The 18,816-nt window shown below is 48.9% G+C and overlaps 2 protein-coding genes across 3 annotated transcripts; both read right to left on the bottom strand.

Moving 5' to 3' along the window:
• Positions 1–723: 723 nt before the first annotated feature.
• On the bottom strand, positions 724–10,152 carry LOC310670478 (zinc finger protein 174-like). 2 transcript variants are annotated; one of them, XM_083425900.1, is made up of 4 exons: positions 9,319–10,152; positions 4,863–5,627; positions 2,838–2,943; positions 724–1,775 (listed from the first exon to the last, which is right to left on the bottom strand). In XM_083425900.1, the coding sequence occupies exons 2-4, from the start codon at positions 5,589–5,591 to the stop codon at positions 1,009–1,011; spliced, it is 1,602 nt and encodes a 533-aa protein (XP_083282026.1). In that variant the 5' UTR covers positions 5,592–5,627; positions 9,319–10,152; the 3' UTR covers positions 724–1,008. The 2 variants fall into 2 exon arrangements, with proteins under 2 accessions (XP_083282026.1, XP_083282025.1); XM_083425899.1 differs by lacking the exon at positions 9,319–10,152 and adding an exon at positions 8,159–9,308.
• Positions 10,153–10,374: 222 nt separating this feature from the next.
• LOC310670291 (uncharacterized protein) lies at positions 10,375–18,672 on the bottom strand. Its single transcript, XM_083425415.1, is given in 6 exon segments — positions 10,375–10,841; positions 10,843–11,299; positions 13,742–13,996; positions 14,078–14,195; positions 16,064–17,779; positions 18,147–18,672. Coding segments are annotated over 5 exon segments (2,025 nt in total). The 5' UTR covers positions 16,937–17,779; positions 18,147–18,672; the 3' UTR covers positions 10,375–10,519.
• Positions 18,673–18,816: the final 144 nt, after the last annotated feature.

Below are 18,816 nucleotides of genomic sequence, written 5' to 3'. Positions count from 1 at the left end.
CCAGATGGACTCCAGCTCCCATCAGCTCTGGAAGCCAGCTTGTCTTGTGGTCAGGGATGATGGGAGTTGGGGGTCCACCAAGATCTGAAAGGCGAGAGATTCCCCTTGCGCTGTTCCAGCAGACAGCAGCATTGCCAGAGATGCTTTGCCTGTGTTTGCTGAGCCCCAACCGCCAGCAGTGTTGGGGCTGGCAAAGGGCTGCACAGCAGGTGCCAACGATCAGGCAATTGGCAGGGGCCTGCAAACCTCCTGCTGGCCTATCTACAACACCTCCTATCAGGGCCGGAAGTTCCCCATTGCTGGTTCTCGCCTGAGAAACACACATTTCAAAATCAGTTGAAGTAAATTCCCGTGAAGAGAAAAAGCTGGATCCTGTACAGTGGTGCCTCGCAAGACGAAAAGAATCCGTTCCGTGAGTCTCTTCGTCTAGCGGTTTTTTCATCTTGCGAAGCAAGCCCATTAGCGGATTAGCGCTATTAGCGCTATTAGCAGCTATTAAAGGCTTAAGGGATTAGCGGATTAGCTGCTAAAAGGCTATTAGCAGCTTAGTGCCTTAGAAAAAGGGGGTGGGGAGCGGAAAAAAAAACCCCAGGAATCGCAAGACATTTTCGTCTTGCGAAGCAAGCCCATAGAGAAATTCGTCCTGCGAAGCGCATCGAAAAACAGAAAACCCTTTCGTCTAGCGGGTTTTCCGTCTTGCCAGGCATTCGTCTTGCGGGGCACCACTGTATATAAAAATATCGGAAGCTGAAAGCCATAGAAAAAAAGGGGTGTCTCTGTTGAGCGGCAAAAGCTATGTAATCGTGTCCTCAGGCACAACCCCCCCGTGGGGGAACTCTGCAGCTCAGGGATGACGGAGAGAAAAACCTCTTCGGAGCCAGCCTCCACTCAAAAACCTCTGAGGGTGTGGAGCTACCAAGGCCCCCCCCCTGTCAAGGTCAGCCCCCAAAGGTGCACAGGGAAGGAGGAAGCCCCTTCAGGTATCATTTCCTCGCCCTGCGGAGGTTTCTATGCCATGTGGGTTTGCTCATGTTTCATCAGGAGCCACTGCTGGCTGAACCGCCTCCAGCAGTGGGAGCACCTGTAGGGCTTCTCTCCCGTGTGAGTCCTCTCGTGCCGCACGAGGTCCGAGCGCTCGAAGAAGGTTTTCCCGCACGCCGAGCACTTGTGGGGCTTCTCGCCCGTGTGCTTCTTCTTGTGCTTAATGAGGTTCCAGCTGTACACGAAGCTCTTCCCGCACGTGGAGCAGGTGTACGGCTTCTCCCCGTCGTGCGTCCTCTCGTGCTTGAGCAGCAGCGAGTTGCGGCTGAAGCACTTTGCGCACGCCGAGCACTGGAACGGCTTCTTCTCGAAGTGCGTGGACCTCATGTGGGCGATCTCGCAGAAGGCTTTCCCGCAGAAAGAGCACATGCGCGACTTCTCAGGTCTCAGAGCAGGGCTCTCCCCGGCGTCCTGAACCTGTCCCCCGCCGTTTTGGGTTCTTTTAAGTTGGCCACGCCTGGCGTCTTTGCCGAAACCTCCCTCTGGAATGGCGCAGGGCTGTTCTTTAGGCCTCGAGGGGCGTTTGCCAAGGGCCTCGTCTGCCACGCCAGGAACGGATCCTCCTGCCCGATTCCTCTGGCGGTTTCTTTGCTGCCTCTTTGGGGTAGTTTGGTTCCTGCCCGTTTTGTCCACCTCCTCAGCCAGGGAAACGGTCACAGTTGCTCTCCCGTGGAACGCCTCAGGCTCAGAATACTCCGGAATTTTCTCTCCACCTTTGCTCGGCTGCACATAGCCTTTCAGAATGGAAAAAAAAAGGTGGTGGGGGGGAAGCAAATTAACAGAACTGACAGCAGAATATATATTTTTTATTCCATTTTTAGCATCTTGATTTATTAGGAATACAGTGGTGCCTCGCGAGACAAAAAGAATCCGTTCCGCGGGTCTTTTCGTCTTGCGGTTTTTTCGTCTTGCGAAGCAAGCCCATTGACGGAGTAGCGCTATTAGCACTATTGACATTTTAAGGGCTAAAAACGGCTTTTTAAGGCTTGGGAGATTAGCGGTTTTGCTGCTAAAATGCTTTTAGCAGCTTAGCGCTTCAGGAAAAGGGGTTTTGGAGCGGAAAAAAAAATTCAATTTTTTCCGTCATTTTTCGTCTTGCGAAGCAAGCCCATAGGGAAATTCGTCTTGCGAAGCGCCTCTGCAAACGGAAAACCCTTTCGTCTTGCGGGTTTTCCGTCTTGCGAGGCATTCATCTTGCGGGGCACCACTGTATCGGCCTATGGTCCTGGGTCCTTCAAATCTTTTCCTGGTTTTGGAATTAAGATAATTATTGATTGTTCCCACGATGGAAGGATCCTTTCACCCTCTATTACTGAATTATATAATACTTTTATTTTAGGAATCAATATATATTTTTAATACTTTATTCTTTTCCCAGTCCATCTGCTCCTGGGGCTTTCCCCCCTTTTAGCTTCCCTATAACTTTCTCTATTTCTTTTTCCGAAATTGGTTGTTCCATAATCTCTCTATCTCTACTTTCTAGCTTTATCTCTCAGTGTGTCTCGATATATTCTTTCATCTTCCTCATAGAATTGTTACCTGCTGAATATAACTCTTGGTAGAACTCCTGAAATACTCTCAACTTATCTTTCATCAAATTATTTATTCCACCTCTAACCTCGCTCCCAAAGGAGCCCATGGCCACAAACACATCAGTGATCAAACAACACAATTGAAAAAAAGAAAATCTTCCACCATATACTTCAGGAACTTTTGTCTGGACACTTCTTAAAACATTGAAGCAAAATTTCGCACAATGGTTCCTGGAATCCAGGAGCACGAGAAATTAGGCTTACCTAGCACCCCAGCACCCAGATCCTGCTTGGTTTTCTTCATCTCCACAGGGCTGGAGGGAGATGGTTCAGTCTCTACAGAGCACACCACCACCTCCTTTGCCACCTCCTGAAAAAGCAACAAAGATCCTTTTTTTTAAGAGCAGGGAGACAGGAATATATGCTGAGGTACAAGTACCATAAAGGGACGCAGGCGGCGCTGTGGTCTAAACCACAGAGCCTAGGGCTTGCCGATCAGAAGGCCGGCAGTTCGAATCCCCGTGACGGGGTGAGCTTGGTCCCAGCTGCTGCCAACCTAGCAGTTTGAAAGCACGTCAAAGTGCAAGTAGATAAATAGGTACCGCTCCGGCGGGAAGGTAAACGGCATTTCCGTGCGCTGCTCTGGTTCGCCAGAAGCGGCTTAGTCATGCTGGCCACATGACCCGGAAGCTGTACGCCGGCTCCCTCAGCCAGTAAAGCGAGATGAGCGCCGCAACCCCAGAGTCGGTCACGACTGGACCTAATGGTCAGGGGTCCCTTTACCTTTACCTTTAAAGCACTTTAAACATATGGTTTGAATTGTGCCAGAGCTACCTTCGCCCTAGCCGGTGCCAACTGAAATTTAGGAGAGGCGGCCAAGAGGCGCAGAGCTCACGTGGTTTCCTGTTTCCCTCTGGCTTCCTGTCTCGCCCCACAGATGTTGCTGGACCGGAGGGTTAGCAAATAGTCAGGCAAGAGGGAGCTGCAGTCCAATGACAGTTGGAGACCCAAAGGTTGAAGGACATTTATTCCCTATACAACAGGGGTGGGGGACCTCAGCTTCGTGGGATATATAGCTGTCAATCAAGTCCAACATTCCGAGAGAGGACTAACTGCCTCTATCTGGCAGGCAGTTTTGTCAGTTGGTCGGTTACCAGTGTTAACTGGTAACTGCTTGGATGCAGTCTTCTCATGACTCACTACTATCTACTACAGTGGTACCTCGGGTTAAGTAATTAATTCGCTCTGGAGTCTGTTCTTAACCTGAAACTGTTCTTAACCTGAGGTACCACTTTAGCTAATGGGGCCTCCTGCTGCCGCCGCACCGCGATTTCTGTTCTCATCCTGAAGCAAAGTTCTTAACCCAAGGTACTATTTCTGGGTTAGCGGAGTTTGTAACCTGAAGCGTCTGTAACCTGAAGCGTCTGTAACCCGAGGTACCACTATATATAGTTTATCTGTTATGTAACCTAAGCCTGCCTTCAGGAGCAACTCTGTAAACCTGAATGAATCTAATATTAAGTAAAGGTAAAGGTAAAGGGACCCCTGACCATTAGGTCCAGTCGTGGCCGACTCTGGGTTGCGGCGCTCATCTCGCTTTACTGGCCGAGGGAGCCGGTGTACAGCTTCCGGGTCATGTGGCCAGCAGGACTAAGCAGCTTCTGGTGAACCAGAGCAGCACACGGAAACGCAGTTTACCTTCCTGCCGGAGCGGTACCTACTTGCACTTTGACGTGCTTTCAAACTGCTAGGTTGGCAGGAGCAGGGACCGAGCAACGGGAGCAAACCCCATCACGGGGATTCGAACCGTGACCTTCTGATCGGCAAGCCCTAGGCTCTGTGGTTTAACGCACAGTGCCACCTGCGTCCCTGCATAGTAAAGTAGTTTATGTTAATATGATTGAGATTCATGTGTGTTTTCTTTAAGAGGGACAGAAAGGGATTATCAACCAGGAAGGTATAATTATTGATAGGACTCAAAGGAGGTTAGCAACCTGCTTATTCCTGCATAAACTCAAACAGGGGATCTGCTAAATTATAAGTAAACGTTCCCACAAGCCTGTGGCCTTCCAGGTCTCTCAACTTGGCCCTTGGGACTCTTCTCAGACCACACCCCCTCCTCTGTCCCCCCCCCTCCTGGATGAAATGTGTATGTGTAGGAACCTTCAATTTTCTCATAGCTGACTTGCAGCTTCTTATACAAACAAACATGTGGCCCCCCAGAAGGGAGTGTGGCCCTTAGGCCATCAATGGTCCCCAACGCTTGCTGTTTGTACAAGGATGAAGCACTCTCACCTGCACTTCCCATCTCTTGGTCTGCTGCTGCCTCAGCAGGAAGTCCTCAGCCAGGGCCACCGCCTGGGAGCAGGTCTCCGGGCCGCAATTCCTCACCCTGCTCTGGATCTCGGGCGGCAGGATGCTCAGGAACTGCTCCAGGATCAGCAGCTCCAGGATCTGCTCCTTCGAGTTCCTCTCCACTTTCAGCCACCGGGAGCAAAGCTCCTGGAGCCGGCTGTAGGCCCCCCTGGGCCCTTCAGCCTCCTGGTAGCAGAAGCCCCGGAAGTGTTGGCGCAGCTTCTCTCTACCGATGGCGTCCCTTTGCAAGATGGCCGCCTTCACTTTCCCATAATCCTCTCTGTCTCCGGCCTCCAGCCCACTAAAGGCCTGCTCGGCTTCTCCCCTGAGGGCCGGCAGGAGTCGGGCCACCCACTCTTCCTTGGGCCACTGGCAGGCTTGGGCCACCTGCTCGAAGGAGGCGAAGAAGGCCTTGGCGTCATCCCAGGGGGTGGGCTCCTCCAGCTGTGGTGCCCAGCCTAACTGAGAAGCCTCCACTTTCTTCAGGAAGTCCTGCCACTGGGTTTCCCAGCGCTGCAGCTGCCCCTCGCTGGCTTCCTCCTTGATCCCAATTTCTGGTATTTTCTGCAGATCTTCTCCGATAATCACAGCCTGGAGGACGTCGGGAGCTTCTCTGACACTTTGCAAGATGGCCTTTTGGCTACGACTCGCTTGCTCCTCCATCTCATCCCAGAGTTAAACTCTTGTATAGAAGCTTCTCTAGATTAAAACCAAAATATATACTATATTGGCTGTTGTGGCTGCTTTGGCAGAAGGCAAGGAGCTCCGTAGTAGGTGCAGCCTTTGCAAGATGGCTGCCTTCACTTTCCCATAATCCTCTCATATTCCCAGAGCCAATGGGAGAAGGAGAAAAGTAAGGCCTGGGGGCCAGATCCGGCCCAATCACCTTCTAAATCTGGCCCATGGACGGTCCGGGAATCAGCGTGTTTTTACATGAGTAGAATGTGTGCTTTTATTTAAAACGCATCTCTGGGTTATTTGTGGGACATAGGAATTCATTCATTCCCCACCCCAATATAGTCCGGCCCCCCACAAGGTCTGAGGGACAGTGGACCAGCCCCCTGCTGAAAAAGTTTGCTAACCCCTGGCTTAGAGTTTGACCCACCCTGCAGCCTCTGGTCCCACGGAAAAGGAATCAGCCACAGTATCTCTGGAGACTGCAGAGCCAGGATCCTTTCCCTACAAAGGCTGGATCAACAAACCCTTTGTTATCAGGGCGTAAGTGTCCAAGGCATATGAAAGACTCGGGGCTAGTTGTTCACACAGAATGTGCCTGACAAAAGAGGCAAAAGTTGGCCCACCTACCCAAAGACATGAGCCATCAGCAGGCTTGGGGGAAACTCAGAGGTTCCCAAAAGTAGGGGGCGGGGAAGATCTTCCGAAAACATCTCAATAGAGACTGAGCATTGGGAGTGGCCATGAAAGGGGGGGGGGGGAGAGAGTGAAACCACAAGCGGAAGGCAGAACGGAATAGAGTATCCTGGAATGGGTGAGCCGAGGGTGTGTGTGCACCAAAGAAATTTATCCTCACTTTCTACCCTCGGAAAGTATCGAAGCAACTTAAGGAAGTTAGAAAGTTGACACCAGTCTTAAATCTCTTTTTTTATCTACTGCCCTTTTAACTTTTTGAACATGTTACGTTATCACTATGCATTTTCCTTGGTGTTAATTTTATCGTTTCGTCTTTAATGCAAATGCTTTGAGGCTGTTGCTTTTTACAATCATGAAATAAAAAAATTAAAAATAAAAAGAGAAAATCAATTAAAAGCTAAAAAAAGAGGGTAGGAACCGAGACATGCAATACAGCGTGCTTAAAATGCTGGCGCCACCCACTCACAAGAGCGGAGTATCCTCAGGGAAACCCCCAAGTGTGTGGGGGGGACTTTAAGGGGGGACCCCCCCAAAAAAAAACAGCCCAGGAGAACTGAGCATGCTCAGTAGCCGTGGAATGCTGGCAGAGTGTTGCGGAGGGTGGGAGGAAGGCACGGAAGGCGCTGCCTTGCTGTGAAGGGGGTCGCAGTTTATCTTGATATTTTATTAAGGATTTTCTTGTTTTACAGAAGTAAGTGTAATGCCTCGTTGTTGTTTTTCCATGTAACATTTTTACAAATCCATTTCATTTGTTGAGGCATTAGGGGGAGAAGAAAAGAAAAAAGAAAAGGGGGGTGGAGAGAGGGAAAATGGAAGGGGGTGGGGTCGGGTGGCGGTGTTTCTATTATGTTTAATGTATGTAGAGTTTGGGGTCAGCGTTGTTTGTGTTGTTCACTTGTGTTCCTTTGGTGGTGAGAGAGGTTGGGGTTGGCCTAGGGTGTGCTTGTTTGCTTGTGATTGGCTGTGGTGATCTTTGTTTTCGTGTGTGAGTGAGGTGGGTGGGTGTTTTGGATCAGGTTAGCCATATTGATTTGTATGCTGTTGGTGGATTATTGTCATTGTCCTGTTGGGCTGTGTATGTGATAAAGGGGAGCCATACCGGGGTGAAGGCGTCTTCTTCTGTTTGTCCCCGTGTCAGTTTCAGCTTATTAGTTAATTTTTCTAGTAGGGCTGTTTCCCATACTATTTGGTACCATTGGTCCATACTTACTCCTGACAGGTCTCTCCAGTGTCTGGCTTTTAGAAGCAGAGAAGGTCCTGGGTTCTAATTCCAGGAGAGACACCTTCCCTCCCACCTAAAACCCTGGAATGCTGCTGGTGGTCAGTGCAGGCGGCCTTGAGCTTGACAGACCAATGGTCTGACTCAATGATAAAACAGCTTCCAATGTGTGTGTGTTTGGGGATGTGTCTCCCCCTGGAACCAGATCCAGTGTTTTTTCCATGAGGCTACGCAGGGGTACGCATACCCCCTAAACATTTGGTGAATCTAAGTTTGGCCTCATTGAGGGGCAGTATTTCACTATGCGTAGGAAAATGAGAGTACCCCTAAACATTTTTAAAGGGAAAAAAATCACTGACCAGATCTATTCCCCCCGCCCCCGCTACTCCATTTCCCGGCATTGCAAAAACAAAAACACCTCCACCTTCCCGAAAAGAAAAGCGTTACTGCGTGGAGGATCCATTTTCTGATGTGGACGGAAATGAGCGCGAGAGATTTCGCTGGGGTCAGAGTGAGACCTCCCGGGATCAAAGCACAGGGGCTGAAGATGCGTTGCCTTCCCCCACCCCCCAAAAAAGTCACTTCATCTTCTTCTGTCCCCCCACCTTTGGAGATCCGCCTCTGCCCTCCTGCAACTCACCTCTCCACGCACTGAGATCTCTTTCCCTTCCTTCCTCCTCCTGTTTTTTGTTGGTTTTAGGGGTTTTTTGCAGCAGGCGACTTCAAAACCAAACCCCACCCCCAACAGGGAAAAAACCTCGAGTGTTTTCCATCCAGCCAAAAAAAACCACAGCACTTTATTTGGCCCCTCTAGCAAACCAAGCACTCGGTCACTTTAACCCTTTGATGCATTTGCAGACGGTCTGATAAGCATGTTCCCCTTTTACAGGGTGGGGAGCCCGAGGGCCGTATTCCCTTCTGGGCAGCCTTCCGGGGGCCACATGCCAATGGTGGGCGGGGCCTGGGGCAAGAGCGGACTGGGGAATGAATGAATGAAAGCTTCACCTCTCGACTGTTGGCTAGTTTGGTGCCCGCTGCGGCTGATAGGGCAGAAGCCGAGGAGCCCAACAGTAGGTGGCGCCAGTGAGGCAGTGGCAGGCAGAGCAAACCAATTCTAGGGTTGCCCCCATCCTCCTACCTGCTGAGTTCTGCAAGGGGCAACACTGAGAGGAGGAAACGGACAGACAGCCGTTCTCTTTGGCTTGGTTGCAAGGAAGAAGGCAGGCAGGTGGGGGCCACCTGGCACTGGTGGGGCAGCGCCCCATTTGCCCTCATGGACCAGCATCTCCACAGAGGGGTGCAGTCTGGGAAGAGTCCTGAGGGTCAGAGAGGACTGGAGGGCCACATTTGCCTCCAGGGCCTGAAGACACACACACACACACACACACACTCCCCATCCCAGCATGACATAAAAGTCATTTTTTTAAAAAAAAAAGTTCTAATCTAGATAAAAGCACAAACGGTGACATAAAAAAAGGAAAAAGGAAAGGAAAATAGAGAAAACGAGGGGAAAGAGAAAGAAGAAATGGGAGAAAAAAGAAAGAAATGAAATAAAGAGCTTCCAATTCCACAGCTATTTGTAAACTCATCCATACCTAACTAAACCACTTTCTATAAATCAACATGATATTCACTGCTTCCTTCCTTTTTAAAAGCTCAGGGAAAAGGGAGGGCAGAGACCAAGCCTCTCTTTCATGCTCCACAGCCTGGCCAGGAAGTTAAGTGTAACTCAGTGTAGCCTGTTCACCCCAGGCATTTGGTGGCAGAAGAATATTCCTCTTGGCAATCCCGTAATCTAACCTTGAGGTTATGAGAGCATCGACAACAGTAGTTAGGCTATCCCTCTGTACTATCTGTTCAGCTTTCATTCCAGTGCCCATAGAAACACCAATTTGTCCCAAAAGCTTTTTTTAACAATCTGAGCATGTATACCAGGGCTGACGAACTTTTTCAAGCCCAGGGGCCAAGTTCCTTGGCAAACTTCCAAAGGCCACATTCTACAGAGGCAAAAGAGCAGAGCAGCAAATGCCCATTCTACCTACGGATGGGGGGGGGGGTATTTTTGGCACAAACAGCCTCTCCATCTTTCCTCCAGACCAGCAAGAGACACTGACAGATTTTAAGGACACTTCCTGTCCAAGGGGGGGAAAAAGAAATCAGTTTGTGAAACTCGCCCAGGGAGGAGTAGCAGGAGTGTGGCATGGGGAAAACTTCAAGGACCAGGTAGAGAGACCTGGAGAGCTGTATTTTGTTTCCAGGCCTTGGGTGCCTCACCTCTGAGGTAGAAAAATAATAATTTATTTCTTTGCCCCAGTGACTCTGGGTGGCTCCCAACAGAATACTAAAAACACAATAAAACATCAAACATTAAGAACTTCCCTAAACAGGGCTGCCTTCAGATGTCTTCTAAAAGTCAGGTATTTGTCTATTTCCTTGACATCTGATGGGAGGGTGTTCCACAGGGCGGGTGCCGCTACCGAGAAGGCCCTCTGCCTGGTTCCCTGTAGCTTAACTTCTCGCAGTGAGGGAACCATCAAAAGGCCCTCAAAACTGGACCTCAGTGTGTCCAGGCTGAACGATGGGGGTGGAGATGCTCCTTTAAGTATACTGAGCAGAAGCCTGTATGCCTTTCCTTTTGTAAAAGTGTCTATGATTGCCCCATGTCTATGATTGCTCCACAGGACTCTACGACATATGTAGGCAAACAAAGGCCTGGGGGCCGGATCCGGCCCAATCGCCTTCTAAATCCAGCCCACAGATGGTCCAGGAATCAGCGTGTTTTTACATGAGTAGAATGTGTCCTTTTATTTAAAGTGCATCTCTGGGTTATTTGTGGGGCATAGGAGTTCATTCCTATTTTATTTTTCAAAATATAGTCCAGCCCCCCACTAGGTCTGAGGGAAAAGTTTGCTGACCCCTGCTCTACGATGTGGTGATCTCACTATAAAGCTTTTCTTCCCAGACTCAAAGCATTCGTACCACTTGCTCCCTGCGCGAATTCTCACACACTGAATAAAGCCTGATTGATCACCAAAGTTCTTGCTGCCGCCGGGAAGCTGGCCTGATCTTTCCCCGTGTGGATTTTCTGGTGCGAAGCCAGACAGTCCCCCCGGCTGAAGCTCTTCCCGCACTCGGAGCACTGGTATGGTTTGTCCCCTGTGTGGAGTCTCTGGTGCCTCAGAAGGTCCGAGTTCTGGCCGAAGCTCTTCTCGCACTCCAAGCACTTGTAGGTCTTCTCCCTCGTGCGGATCCTCTGGTGCCGAGTGAGGCTGGACTGAGCGCTCAAGCTGATGCCGCAGTCGGCGCAGCTGAACGGCTTCTGTGTGCATCCTCAAATGCCGGCCAAGGATCGATTTGCGGAGGAAAGTCTTGCCGCAGTTTGAGCAGTTATAGAGTTTTCCCCGCCTGTGGATTCTCCGATGTGAAATCAGGTTCGCTTTGCGGTTGAAGCTCTTTCCACAGTCCAGGCATTTATATGGCACTTCCCCATCACGGTCTCTTTGATGCTGAGCGAAGCTTTTTCCAACCGTCACGTTTTTATTTTGTTTCTCCTGGGTGGGAGCACAGAGGCACTTGCTGCTTCTCGCTTCTCTGTGTTTTTCCTGCCGGGTCGGGATTTCTTTCAGGTCCATGCCCTGAGAAGCAGCAGGTTTCGCCTTATCCTCCGCCTGAGCCTCACCCTCCTGCATCTCTGAATCACTTTGATCCTGGAGTTTCTCTTTACATCCTAATGACGTCCCACATATTTCGGTCTCGTCCTCGATCTCTCGCAAGCTGCCTTCTGGAATAAACAGGTAAGCCAGAATTAAATACTATGAATTGGTGCCTGTGTAAGAAAAGAAAGTGTAAGAAAATTAAAAAAAAAATGAATTTAAATAGGGTTGAAATGTAAGGTTCTGCACTTAGGCAGGAATAACCAGCTGCACAAATGTAAGATGGGAGGCTTACTAGGAGTACATGTCAAAAAGACCCAGGGGTCTTGGTGGACCACAAGCTTAACATGAGTGAACAGTGTGATGCAGCAGCAAAAAACTAATGCTATTCTAGGCTGCATCAACAGCTTGTGCATGTTACTTTCTTCAATATGTACATTTTAATGCATAGTTTACATTAGTTACATGCATTTCTGTACACATTACAGACCCTCAAAGTGTCTCTGTTTTCCAGGGACAGTCCCAATTTACAGAAGCTGCCTCGGTTTCTGATTTGATCCCGGAATCTCCCGCTTTTCCTTAGGACATCCTTATTTTCATCAGAGAAATGTTGGGAGGTATGTAGTTTCGCAACTCCTGAGCCAAGGACGTAAGTAATTATACGGTGGTACTTCGGGTTAAGAACTTAATTCGTTCTAGAGGTCTGTTCTTAACCTGGAACTGTTCTTAACCTGAAGCACCACTTTAGTTAATGGGGCCTCCCGCTGCCTCTGCTGCGTGATTTCTGTTCTCATTCTGAAGCAAAATTCTTAACCCGAGGTAATATTTCTGGGTTAGCAGAGTCTGTAACCTGAAGCGTATATAACCTGAAGCATATGTAACCTGAGATACCACTGTACAACCCTTAGAAGACATCTGAAGGCAGCCCTGTATAGAATTTTTTTTCTAAAAATGTTTAATGTTCTATTATGTTTTTATATATGTTGGAAGCCACCCAGAGTGGCTGGGGCAACCCAGTCAGATGGGCGGGTATTATTATTATTATTATTATTATTATTATTATTATTATTAATAATGGAATAGGACGTCCCTATTTTCATTGGAGAGATGTTGGAGGGTATGACATTACCTGGCTGGATTCAGAGGCTTATTCTGCCCCCAGACAGTGGAAATAGGTGCTAGCCATCGTGGCTAGTAGCATAGAACCTCTGATCTTGGAGCAGCAACTTGGGGTGAAAGGGGTGCCAACTTGAATAAAATATTGTGGGGGCCTAGCTAAGCCTCGCCTTGCATAATTGATCGCATGATGCAGTGCTCACACACCATTTGAATGGGAATGCCCATCAACTTTTACTAAAAAACCAGAGGCATTTCTATTAAGTATTTTAGATAAAGAGATCCCCAAAAAATCTAAGAGAGGTATTCTTGTATGCAACCGCAGCGGCTCGAATACTTGTGGCCCAGGGATGGAAAGATCATGAGGCTCCAAAAATAACAGATTGGCAAATCAAATTACAGGAATTGGTGGAGACGGCTCAATTTACTAGCAAACTCAGAGGAAATTCAAAGCAAAACTTTGCGGGAAAATGAGATGGTTATAGAAGATATGTTCAAAAATAAAATAATAGTTTTGACTCCGTGCTAGCATTCGAGTGATAAAGGAACTAAAAGGAGGTGGACAACAATTAAGGATTTATTATGTTTTCAGAATGTATTGCAAAAAAATTATATAGAAAGGTTTATTGTTTTGTGTACATTCGATTGTAAGTTGGTAGTAAATCACACAGTTCCAAGTTAGAGTTACCTACTAGCAAAAACACAATCTTTGCAGGCTTGGCTGCGTGTCAGGCCTAATGAGCACAGCAGCTTATTTCTTGTAGGTCTTATTCCATGAAATCAGTTGCTGAGATTATAGGTCCCTGCCTCCCCACAGCCATCTAAGTCCCCTCCTCTCCTGTGCTTTTTCCTAGCAACCTGAGACTATGCCTGAGTGAAGCCTGTGAAGCCCATTTCAGCCCACTTCTGGTTCTGGGAGATGGGGAGAATTGAGTTTTTCACAGCAGGAGGGGGAAACCCCCATGACCAACCTGACTCATCTCTGCCTCTTGGGCTTCCTCATCCCCTGCTTCAGCTTCTACCTTGACGTTTTCAGCCCCAAAAAAGTTTTTGAGTTTCGACTGAAATGAGGCTGCATTTTAACATATTTTAATCTTGTTTTTTAAGTTGTATTTCAATCAATTGTTTTCTATCAGGTGTTAGCCGCCCTGAGCCCAGTCTTGGCTGGGGACGGCGGGGTATAAATAAAATTATTATTATTATTATTACCTTTGTTTCTGGACTTCTCTCTGCCACAGACTTTCCCAGCTCACCCTGCCCTGTTACTTCTTCAGCTTCCGACACAGCCTCTTCCCCGTCTTCTCCCTCTGACCACTCATTGTTGTCCCACCACACATCCCTGGCCTCTGAGCCTTCTTCCCTGCGGGGTTCCCACTATTCCTCTGCGCCCAACCATCCCCTGACATTGGCTCTGTATAAGGGCAGCTTTCAATGTCCCCGTGTTCATTTCTTACCTGCCTGGACTGTGGTTTCCCTGGGGGCCTCGTGACCTTCCCTACAAGGAGCCGCTCCAACAGCTTCCTCCACTGGGTGGGTTTCCTGCTGAAACCTTCCTCCATCCTGACTTGCCAAGACATTTTCAGGCTCACAACACAGAGGAAGTTCCTCTTCCACTTTCCAGGTCAACGTCCCCTGCAGTCCCACCAGATCTGAACCGCCTGGTACATATTTCTCCTCCTCCTCATCTGTGGTCATCCGCTCTTTTCCTACTGGAAAAATAAGGAGATAATTCCAAACCGTTCTGATTTATGGAGCATCACCCCCCTCAAAAAAAGAAGACTCCTCCCTACTCAAAAGGCTGGCATCTCCATCTTCTTGCTTGGTTTCTACATACAGATGTTTCTCCTTCATGGGAGGTGGAGCCCAGCGTCCCTCAGAAAAGCTCACAGCTGCCTCTTCTGAGGTGACCTGTAAGGACGGAAAGGGATGCTTTCAGGGTACAGTGACAGTCCTGAGAGGTGGCAAAGGAATGCTGTGCTGTCAGTGGCTTCTACTAGCCACGAAGGCCATGGTCTAGCTTGTGCCTCTGAATGCCGGTTACTAGGAACCACACAGGGGGAGAGTTGCTACTGCTCTCATATTCTGCTTGGAAGCTGGCTGATGCCACTGTGAGAACCTGTCAGGCAGGGCCGGATTTAGGTCTGATGAGGGCCTAAGCTACTGAAGGTAATGGGGCCGTTTATATGTCCAGCTGCTCTTTGACAACAACAAATTTTCACTGTTTTTTTGGGTTGAATATATGCTATATGGTAATTTATGGACCTAACAGGTCCATACGCAACACAAAACATTGTTGCTGTGTGTAGGTTTTGTTTTATTTGTTTTTTATCTTATATTTTGGAAATGCACATCCAGTGTTTTTTCCCCTTTAAATCTTTTGGGGGCACCCAAGAGAGTGGGGCCCTAAGCTATAGCTTGATTAGCTTATATGTAAATCCGGCACTGCTGTCAGGGCTGGTGTTGGCATTGTCAGGAGTTCAGCCTACACTCGAGTAGGACTCTGGCAGAGACACATGCCCGACTGGCATGTTCCCTCCCACCTGGTCGATCATTCGGGAGCTTCATAAGCTTTCTTCAGCCCGAACATCACAGCGACCGATGCCAATCGAGACTGGCACACTTAGAGATCCGCAGAGTTTGCGCAATTTGCGCATGACAGACCTCAGCAACTCAGCATTTTGGCTAATCTACTTTATTTACATATAAACACGCACGGAGCACTGCAACATGGCTCCCACTCTCTCTAGCATCAGACAGCAAAGAGAGAAAGAACAAAGGACAATAGTCCCACTTCAGGAAACACAGTAACACAAACATCCCGTCTTCATCACTTCCCACTCTATGGAGTCAAAACATACACCGTCATGTGATAGACAAAAATCTCCTAACCACAATCATAGATCAGGAATTCTAACAGGCACGGGCCTGCAATAAAACAATAAATCACCCGTGGCTAAAGAAGTTAGAACTTTATTCAAGAAAACACACCACAGGCCTAGTGCTCTCAGCAACTTTTTCTAGGTTTTGCCCCACGAAGCAGTTGAAGGGTCCCTGCCTTCCCTCTCTCAGGCTCCTTGCCCTGGCTGTATGTGCAGAAACCTTTGACTTTGGCATGGTACAAAGGTGCCTCCTTTGCCCCCCCGCCACAAGCATGTGGGGCCCCCAGAAGAGAATGTGGCCCTCAACCCCAAAATGCCCCCTCATACTTGTCAGCATCGCCCTTAAGCCAGTGCCACTAACTGGACTCATTCACTTCAGCCCCGACTGGGCTAGGCGAGCTGGGTAGCACTTCCAGAAGACCACCTTCTGGACAGGAACAGGTCAAAGTGCTGTGGACTCACAGCTTGGAGTTGTGAGCACCAGATTCACTCCCACAAGTAGACAGTCGTCGCACAGCAGAGTCCAGCAGAGTATATAAACAACTCGGAGAGCAGCTCTGTAGAATATTCTTCTTTATTCTATAACTACAACTATTATACAACTATATACAGAGCTAAATGAGCCTAAGCATAAAGAATGCTGAACCACACTGAGTGTCTGCAGCTGCTCTTCGCAGCAACCTTATCTAAATATACAATCTCTAACACTCTCTCTCTGACCGACTCAATCACTGACCGACTCACTAACCGACTCTTTGATGTGGTGCTGGAGCAGAATAAACAGAGAGCAGAACACGCCTCCTCCTCTCTGCAGAATCAGCAGACTCCTCAGGAGATTCTTGGATATGGGAGGGGTGAAATCTCCTCAATACTCCCTGTTGTACAAGGTTGAAACACTCTCACCTGCTCTTCCTTGGCCTCCTGCTGCCTCAGGAGGAACCCCTTGGCCAGGGCCACCGCCTGGGAGCAGGTCTCCGGGCCGCAATTCCTCACCCTGCTCTGGATCTCCACTGGCAGGATGGCCAGGAACTGCTCCAGGATCAGCAGCTCCAGGATCTGCTCCTTGGTGTGCCGCTCCGGCTTCAGCCACCGGGAGCAAAGCTTCTGGAGCTGGGTGTAGGCCCCTCTGGGCCCCTCGGCCTCCTGGTAGCGGAAGCCCCAGAAGCGTTGGCGCAGCTTCTCCCTTCCAATAGCATCCCCTCGCAAGATGGCTGCCTTCACTTTCCCATAATCCTCTCTGTCTCCGGTGTCCAGCCTCTCAAAGGCCCGCTCGGCTTCTCCGCTGAGGGCCGGCTGGAGGCGGGCCGCCCACTCTTCCCGGGGCCAGTGGCAGGCTTCGGCCACTTGCTCAAAGGAGGCCAGGAAGGCCTTGGCATCGTCCCAGAGGGTGGGCTCCTCTGGCACCTGTGGGACCCCCCAGCCAGAGTGGGGAGACTCCACTGTTCCTAGGAACGTCTGCCATTGGGCTTCCCAATGCTGGGTGAAGGCTTCTTCCGGCTCCTCCTTCACCTGATGCAAAATTGACCTTCTGAGAATCTCCCTGGTACTCCCAGAATGCACTGCTCCCTCCATGTCCATCTTGCAACCTACAATGCCCAAGTGTGGAGCTTTTCCTGTTCCTTCTGACGCCTCGCCTTGTGCGCAGCCCGCAGGGTCCTGCTCTTCGATTTTCATCCTTGTGTGAAGCCACAAATGTGGGGCTGGATTGAAAAAAACACTAGAATAAGCAACCGGTACCTGAAGACATAGGCACAAAGCTTTTACCTGCATAAAAAAAAGAAGAAAAACCAGAATCAGGGAGAATCAGGGCCAGCATTCTGGGAGGTCAGCCACCCTCGACTCTCTTTGGCAGCGGTGCCAAGCGACAGCAGTGATATATAACTGAGGGGGGCTGCATAGCTGCCAACTTTTTCCTTTTTTTAAGGGAAATTCCTTTATTCCGAATAGGATTCCTCGCAAGAAAAGTTGACAGCTATGGGGGGCTGCCACTGTTATGTCAGGGGCATTGTGGGAAATTAAAATACAGGGATCACCACTAGGCCCTGACTGGTACCCAAGGATGTCAAAATGTGGGGGGGGGGGGACTCCAAAATATGACAATGTGGATCCCTGAGAGTGACGGTTAAAACGAACTTATAGTAGCCTGTCGCTTTGAGAAATTGCTGAGAATTTTCCTTTGCAAGCAGCCGCCCCCCTCCCATGGGGCAGAGAGAAGCTAAATCTCTTATTGCGAGAACACAAGCAGCTATACAACGCAGGTTCACAGCACTCAATACAAAGCACAATACAGTGGTACCTCAGGTTAAGTACTTAATTCGTTCTGGAGGTCCGTTCTTAACCTGAAACTGTTCTTAACCTGAAGCACCCCTTTAGCTAATGGGGCCTCTTGCTGCTGCCACGCCGCCAGAGCACGATTTCTGTTCTCAACCTGAAGCAAAGTTCTTAACCTGAAGCACTATTTCTAGGTTAGAGTGTGTAACCTGAAGCTTACGTAACCTGAAGCGTATGTAACCCGAGGTACTACTGTAGCTCTTGCAGCAAAATGTATCCATGAGAAGGCCATGCATGTTGACTGTAATCGTGCTTAAAGCTATGTCAGCAATACAGTGGTGCCTCGCAAGACGAAAAGAATCCGTTCCGGGAGTCTTTTCGTCTTGCGGTTTTTTCGTCTTGCGAAGCAAGCCCATTGACGTAGTAGCGCTATTAGCGCTATTGGCTAAAAAAGGGCTAAAAACGGCTTTTTTGGGGGGGGGATTAGCGGTTTTGCTGCTAAAATGCTTTTAGCAGCTTAGCGATTCAGAATAAGGGGTTTTGGAGCAAAAAAAAAAAAAATCGATTTTTTTTTCGTCATTTTTCGTCTTGCAAAGCAAGCCCATAGGGAAATTCGTCTTGCGAAGCGCCTCTGCAGACGGAAAACCCTTTCGTCTTGCGGGTTTTCCGTCTTGCGAGGCATTCGTCTTGCGGGGCACCACTGTACAACTAATTTGTATGCATGGATGCTTATGCTAGAAGCGCAGGCACAAAAATGAAATACATCTAAAAGAGAACAAACACAAAATATGCCAAACACTGTAGGTTGGCAGCATTACTATTATCAACATTATTATTTTAAAAAAATAAACATTCTGGCCAAATGGTAAAATTGCAGCACGGGCGTTACAAAAGAGCGTTCGTTTTTCTGACAAGCTTCAAATTGGTGTAAATGGTTCCCCCCCTTCCCGTTTTATCCTTACAACGGCCCTGTGAGGTAGGCTAGGCTAAGAGACAGTAACCAGCCAAAGGTCACCCCAGGGAGCGTCATAGGTGAGTCCACAGTCTGTGGCGGGTTTTAAATGAGGAAGGGGAGAACCGCTTTGTACGCCACCTTGGGGGGGGGGAGCAGTGGGCTAAAAATAATGCAATAAGCAAAACAAACTGATAAAATAGTGTTGCATTATTGTTCTCCAGAAAGGGCACTTTTTCGCTAGCTAGAGCACAAATAAAGTAGGACAAAAAAGTAGGCTGGGGTTGTTACCGGAAAAATCCGAGGGCTCCCTTGGACAAAAAGTAGAGACACCAACCAGAGTAAATTGGAGCAAATCAGCAGCCTGTAGGCTTGGCCTTTATTGTACTGTTGCAGCAGGGTGTTCCCCTCACTCGCAGGAGAGAGG

The sequence above is a fragment of the Podarcis tiliguerta genome (assembly GCF_965153285.1).
Source record: "Podarcis tiliguerta genome assembly, chromosome: 2".
In the NCBI taxonomy this organism is placed as follows: Eukaryota; Metazoa; Chordata; class Lepidosauria; order Squamata; family Lacertidae; genus Podarcis; species Podarcis tiliguerta.
Note: the sequence above shows the minus strand (reverse complement) of the source record. Positions and strands in the feature narration are given on the sequence as shown.